The 7782-nt window shown below is 37.7% G+C and overlaps 1 protein-coding gene across 1 annotated transcript; it reads right to left on the reverse strand.

Moving 5' to 3' along the window:
- Window positions 1-6577: 6577 nt before the first annotated feature.
- On the reverse strand, window positions 6578-7765 carry LOC117326510 (extensin-like). Its single transcript, XM_033883264.1, has one exon. It carries the CDS (start codon window positions 7763-7765, stop codon window positions 6578-6580), a length of 1188 nt encoding a protein of 395 aa, XP_033739155.1.
- Window positions 7766-7782: the final 17 nt, after the last annotated feature.

The following is a 7782-nucleotide window of genomic DNA, read 5'->3' on the forward strand; positions in this document are numbered from 1 at the left end:
TTGTATCACAATTATTGGAACACTCGAACAGCTGTACGTAGGATAATTACGCGCCAGGTTGGCGTTTCTGTACTCGATCAATATATATTGTAAATATATACAACGTCAAACTAACCTCGAATGCAGTAAAATGCCATCGTTAAATATAGGTAAACATCGAGCTAATTGCCATTACAGAAGTACTTATTTGATGAACTGCCAAAGTGTGTGTCAATTTAATAAATACTAAAACTTATAAACAAATAGTCATTTGTTCATGACTTTAAATGATCCTCGCAAACATTTAGTATGATATTCAATACATGTTTGTTTGTGGAATCTAAATACAGGTGAAAGACGTATCGATTTTCACGTGTTTGATGCCAATCTACACCTGTTGGAGTCTTTGTTTTTTCGTTTATCATGGTATAATTAGGGAAATATCTGATCACACCGGTCTCGTGCGGGTCTAGGTATAGGGAGATTGGACGGTAGCGAATGGTAACCAACCTACTGTTTCTCATAGCATGACTGTAGAATATGCTGTTGTGCTTCCTTTCTTTATCATACTCGCCGACGATTTCTTGAAATTTCCATTGGGGAATTTCAAGCCTTCTAGAAGTACATTTATAAAGCTCCTTTTGAATAAAACCTTTAAAACACATGGACTTGACACATATTTCCAATCAATATACATGTATATATATGCATTGTATGTATATGATACCTATAATACAAATAGGCAGGTGATTGGGAGTTCGTTTCAGTGCAATGTGTGACTTAAACCTTCATATTTACATCGTCTACTGAAACCATGAACAATATAATATTTACTGACAATTCATTTGTTAAAATAGTCTGTCCACTTTATACGTACATATTTCAATCGAACTATTTGTCTGTCCGTTCTTTCTATCTACTCTCTCCTTTTTCCTTCTGTTCGTATCGACGTTGGCTTTTGCCGACAAAACGGAAAGAGATTGTTTGTTTGTTTGTTTACCGTCATATTAACAGCCAGGGTCATTTACGGACAGTGCCAGATTTGGAGGTGGAGGAAAGCCGGAGTACCCGGATAACCCGGAGAAAAACCACCGGCCTACGGTCAGTACTCGCCACCCAGAGGTGGAGGGCTAGTGATAAAGTGTCGGGACACCTTTACCACTCGGCCACCACGGCCCTACGAAAAGAGAAGCTTTACTCGTACTTGAGTGAAGCTAAAGAAAGACGCTATCAAAATAACATAAAAATTAGAAAAGAGTGAGAAACTGATCTAAGGTGTATTTTAGTGGGTCCAGTTAGAATACACACAGAAACGCTAGACACCAAAAATTGTTTTCCTTAAGAAAGTTGAAAGAATACCTTAAGTTAAGGAAGGTTGATGAAACCGTGGCCAGACCCGGAAACGTGATTACATTAGTCCCCTCAAAGTATCACACAGAGATGACAATATGTGACTTGTTCCAGTGTATATTGTATATGATATTCACTTCAATAACCAAGGCATGTTCATTTAACTTATTTACTTAACAAATATCAATACAATTTATGTAAATTGTGGGTACTGGTATGGCATACGAAATTGTGTATTGCACCATATATATTAATGTTGTTTTCTTATATACATATCTTTACATTATATCACAAATGATGCCATTTGTAAATACCATTAATATACATGTTTATAGATAGGACGTTTTAAAGTTATATATACAACTTGTGTCCAATTCCATTTGAATATTTTCAAATAAGTTATGATTTAACTAATTGGTTATTGTTCCTCGCGCCCGGATATCAATAATAATAACTAAATAAACCTAGCTACTGATAAATGTTTCGTCTGAGAGATGATCTCAGTTTGTGTTGCTGTATAACATATAACGCATTTGGGTCTGGAGCCAGCCTTTTACCTATTCGTGATATACAGACCATACACAAAAGTCTAATGATAAATAACTTTAGATCGTTACCGCATATATGTATCTAATCAACGCAACATCTAAAATTTAATGAAATCGGTTACAGATTGCCGGTTATTTTACTATCATTTCGACGTTGCCTTATAGCATTATACTCTAAATATTTTCTTTTCTTTTATGTTTTTATGCGTATCAAAATATCTTCATTTTTTAGTGATTGATTTCAAATATCAATATATATTTACATTCTGTGTTGCATTTACCTATATGTTATTAGTGAACCAAATTGTATTCATGAGACTGTATGTACAATTTACAGTGATTCGGTCAGTGTAGGAATACAGCTCCAGGTGTTGTAGGTAAAACAATGGCCGCCAGTCACTTGCACTGGCGGCCTAGAGAGCTTTCGAATGCTAGCATTTATTTACAGAAGCCGCAACGAAAAATAAAGCACCGTCACAAGGTATGAGAGTATAATTTTATAATTAAAAAATGTAGCCAACACGAAATTACTATAAGTGCCATTCTTGATCTATAAGAAATTATCCCAATTGTCAATGTTGTCACACTCACAGGGGCATTAAAAGTCAGGTATTTATATAAAAAAAATCCTTGTAAAAAATCGGGAGTATCGACATAGTTTCCGGTTGTGTATATATACTGTATTTTAGTTTTGTGGTTATTCACTGATGTCAAAGGCCTACCTTACAAAATCGAGCCCCTGTGAAGTTGAAAATCGTCTGCTATGTTAGCGACACTGATGTGACCGGTTAGACTGGAATCTGTTTCGAACGAAATATCCTTGGAATCGTTTTCACCTACTGTCAAGACGACTTTCTTTTTCCTTTAGAAGCTTATTATGATATTCTTCTGAAAATAGCGTAAATTCTGTCGATAGAAACATAAGTGTTTCCGAGGAATCGAGTCTGTCCTGTGCAATGCCCGTTCAACGCCGCATCACTTCTAAATGTTAACCGTATGTACCATTACGCAGAAAAACGGTTTCGATTTTAAACAATCAGAAATTATGCAATTGTAAACAATTTGACGATACCTGCAAGCGTATATGAAATAAAAAACAAAGCAAAATTTTATGTGTTTGCTATTAATAACGTCATGAGGGACTATATTATTCCTTCTGGAAATTTCGGCTGTTCCGGTATTTGAACTTGATGACGTCAGTGATAGGGTAAGCGGCAAATTTAAACGCGTCATAACCTACAATATATACAAAAATCTTTATGAATGTAAATATAAGCATTGAACTGTTACCAAATGGTAGTATACAGTCGATATGAATACAATTTGGGTGACAGATAAATATTTCATGTCGCCCGTTAAACTTCCGATTTAACCCAATCTCATCCATTCCGCTTCCTCAAACTTTAACACAGTTTACGTCATATCCGGTTATGCGTACTTGTTTATATTCAGATAAAAATCAACGAGTGATCATTCTATGTCGTTAAAATAGAATTTAGATAACATCTGGTCACTTTCGCGTAGAATATTATAAGATTTCTGCATTTCACGAATTTCTCCATCTTGAACTTTATAGAACAATCCTGCCACACGATCTTGTAACTGTCTAAAATGAGATCATTGATTGGTTGGTTTTGAAGGTCATATTTTGGTGCAATGTTTAGGAGTGGTTGTTGTACATCCATATAAGGTATGTTTTAGTGTCTTGCTACAATACACATTTTACCACTGACACATGCCCGTGGGTTCGCGTGCATGAGTAATACACGGTACACATCATTTACGTGGAAACGAGTACTTAACTTGGGGAACATTGATCATAGTTATGTATCCATGTTTATTGTTCTCTTGCGAATCTCTTTGTAGAACAAGTGAAGGTGAGAAAATCTAGAATATTTCAAGCCACCATATATTATGGCATGTAGGTACAGAAATTCAATTCGCGTGTGAATTCAAGAGAGGATATGTAAGTGTATTCTAAGTTCGGTTTATGTTTGTTTGAAGTGTTTTTGACTTCACAGCGACTGTTTGATAAGAACACGAGTAGAACCATTTCGCTACTAGCATTTCTCCCAGGAGATTTCCGGGATAATTTCAGCTTACATATATGTATTAATTGCGTAATTCTTGCGAATCAAATACGCTTATTCTAGTGAAAAATGCAATGGGAACAATTCAATTCAATTTCACCCCGAAAGTTTTAAACTTATAGGAAATATATATTATAACAAAAGGACAAAGACGTCTGTTCTTAATTGTTCTATCATACACGCTACATACTAGTATCAAACGTGAAATAGGTTAAGACGCGCACTCATAATAATTCCATCTTACAAGCTACAAAATCAGTCTTGATATCATCAACTTACAAAATAATAGCAATTCACACGTTATAATTAGCGTGAAACAACGCAAAAATAAAACTCCAATTTAAACAACTTTTGATACAAAAACGTACATCCTCGCATTTGATGCAGTTGTTTTAGAAGAAAAATCATTATCGTGTTTCATACATTCTAACGGAGATATGATAAGTCTTTTCTGTGTTTAGTTACTTATGTTATATACTTTCCTAAATCAATTCAGATTTAAGTCACATTTGCAGACTTCCTACATTAGGATTGGCTTGGTTTGTTTTTGTTTAATGCCTATTAATAGCCAGGGTCATTTAAGGACGTGCCTGGTTTTGGAGGTGGAGGAAAGCCGGAATACCCGGAGAAAAACCACCGGCCTACGTTCAGTCCCACGTAGGTTTCGAACTCGCAACCCAGTGGTGGAGGGCTAGTGTCGGTACACCTTAACCACTCGGCCCCCGCGGCCCCCTTCTACATTAGGACATTAGGTGTTCCTTATGTATCCTACATTAGGAACACCTCGCCCCAATTAATTCAAAGTACAATCGGAACTTCACAGATATACCTCACGACGCTTCACATACCCATCGAATATTGAATACCATTTCTCAAAATGACCCTGGCTATTTACAGGGCAATAAATAACAACAACATCAGCAGCAGCAGCAACAACAACAACAACAAAACATTGCAATACGAAAACACACCAATGCGAAAAGACAAAATTGCGTCAGCGTGAATAACGGAAACACAAAAACCGAAGTGAAAAAATAGTTAAAGCATTTAGCACTTCACACAAAGGTATAATATGTGCGTGTCGACATTCTATATAATAGCGTGATGAATGTTCGGATAACAAGCTTTCGTGAACAATACTTTCGCCAAATTCCGGTCGTTTCCGGTATATATGAAAGGAATCTTTACATCGGATTCAAAATGGACGCTCGTGTGAACTCAAAAAGAACATTTACATTCAGAAGTACAAAGGGGCGAGGTAAATACTTGTTTTTAAACCCATTATATAGTTTGTTTCGTCAAGCTTTCATCTGACTTTTAGAGCTCTATCCGATTCCGTGTCGGTAGTGTATCTCACTCCGTGTAACATGCGTTCAAATATGTCTGTCGGATAAAACCTCTACACATACACGTGAAATGTAGAATAATAAGATATACCTGCACTTTGTATATGAACTCATCTTATAAATAATAGCTTTTCAGATGTTCAATTAAATTTCAGCTTCTATTGACTACATATAATAAACTGTAATATGTGTCAGCATTGTATTGAGATAATCCGATACTGGGTCCATTGGAATCAAGATAAAAACACGAATTAAACTTGAATTTTTTTTTTTTATCAAACCTCATTGACCAAATATGCATTAGAGAAGAAAACAGTCCCTTGACCACCACTTTTTCGTAGTAGGACTTCCAAATGCTGTTGTATGTTGTGTATGTTCAATGAAATTGAAATCTTGTGTAAAATAGTTTTGCTGATTTGCCTACGAAATCATATTTAAGGTATCAAACAGACAGGTTTACAAACAGAAGAAAGGTAGTATCATTGTATATATAATTGACTCACGTGTTGTGTAGGACTGATGTATATATAAAACCAACCCTAGAACATCTCACTACCTATATACATTCCATATTGATTATGTATTATGTGCCCGGTCATTACTTGTAGAGACACAACAGACACCTGGGGTATGGTAAAAACTAACAAGATCGATAGACTTTGGTCCCCTGGTTCTCATATCCCGGGTGTTGGCATATATTTATATATATGAGTAAATCATTTAGTCATACTCTGGCTGGTGGTAGACACGGGTAAAGTGGTTAATTAATAAAACTTTGAATATCCAGATAAAAATAATTCCCTCTCCCAATCAAATATATCACATACTTCTTCATAATGTTTAAATTTCGAGTAATTTATTTTAGTTGATAACTATTTGAGGACGGTTGACCTTATCTTTTCAGGCCAAGTCCATATAGTGATATTAATTCCCTACACGACACACCTGTGCAGCCTCGGCTACAGGTGAATACAGACGCTAATTACAGCTGTCTCGTGTTACCTGAACAATACAACATAATTACTTGTCCGTACTTCTAACCTCAGTTTCTATTACCATTGTGAACGGTTTACAGGCGCCATTTCTACAGAAGACGTGGAAACGCGCTCCAGTTCTCAGCTCGTGCTTTGTTTCTTTGGTCGTATGGCGTGTCGCATGCGCATTGCATTCTTATATTATATTATATTATATTATATTATATTATATTATATTATATTATATTATATTATCTCTGTATAACATTGTTCGTAACGTTGAGATTATATTAAATGAAATGTATGACGGGGTGGTTTTTAGATGATGATGCCGTTTCGTTAGGTAATGATGGTGGATTGGTTTGGTAGTGATGGTGGATTGGTTTGGTGGTGATGGTAGGTTGGTTTGGTGGTGATGGTGGATTGGTTTGGTAATGATGGTGGATTGGTTTGGTGGTGATGGTGGATTGGTTTGGTGGTGATGGTGGATTGGTTTGGTGGTGATGGTGGATTGGTTTGGTGGTGATGGTGGATTGGTTTGGTGATGGTGGTAGGTTGGTTTGGTGGTGGTGGGTTGGTTTTGGGGTGGGGATTGGTTGGTGGGGTGGATTGGTTGGTGGTGATGTGGATTGGTGGTTGTGGATGGGGGTGGTTGGTTGGGTGGTGATGGTGGATTGGTTTGGTGGTGGTGGTGGATTGGTTTGGTGGTGTGGAGTGGTGTGGTTGGTTTGTGGGAGGTTGGTTTTGTGGATGGTGGATGGTTGGTGGTGGTGGTGTGTTTGGTGGGTTGATGGTTGGATTGGTGTTTGGTGGGGTGGTGGTGGATTGGTTGGTGTGATGGTGTTGTGTGTGTGTGGTGGTGGTTGTTTGGTTTGTGTGTGATTGTTTGGGTGGTGATGATGATTGGTTTGGTGGTGATGGTGGATTGGTTTGGTGGTGATGGTGGATTGGTTTGGTGGTGATGGTGGATTGGTTTGGTGGTGATGGTGGATTGGTTTGGTGGTGATGGTGGATTGGTTTGGTGGTGATGGTGGATTGGTTTGGTGGTGATGGTGGATTGGTTTGGTGGTGATGGTGGATTGGTTTGGTAGTGATGGTGATTGGTTTGGGTGATGATGGTGGATTGGTTTGGTGGTGATGGTGGATTGGGTTTGGTGGTGATGGTGGATTGGTTTGGTAGTGATGGTGGATTGGTTTGGTGGTGATGGTGGATTGGTTTGATGGTGGTGGATTGGTTTGGTGGTGATGGTAGATTGGTTGAGTGGTGATGATGATGGGTTTGGTAGTGATGGTGGATTGGTTTGGGGGTGATGGTGGATTGGTTTGGTGGTGATGGCGGGTTGGTTTGGTGATGGTGGATTGGTTTGGTGACGGTGGATTGGTTTGGTGGTGGTGGATTGGTTTGGTGGTGATGATGGGTTGGTTTGGTGGCGATGGCGGCGATTTGGTTTGGCTGATTTGTTTATGTGTGGTGACATATATGCCTATATGGGTA

This window comes from Pecten maximus, chromosome 4, assembly GCF_902652985.1.
Source record: "Pecten maximus chromosome 4, xPecMax1.1, whole genome shotgun sequence".
Taxonomy (NCBI): Eukaryota; Metazoa; Mollusca; class Bivalvia; order Pectinida; family Pectinidae; genus Pecten; species Pecten maximus.

What these genes read in the sequence shown, in the direction of transcription:
- LOC117326510 (XM_033883264.1), bottom strand. Translation starts at nt 7,765, where the DNA reads ATGTCACCACACATAAACAAATCAGCCAAACCAAATCGCCGCCATCGC.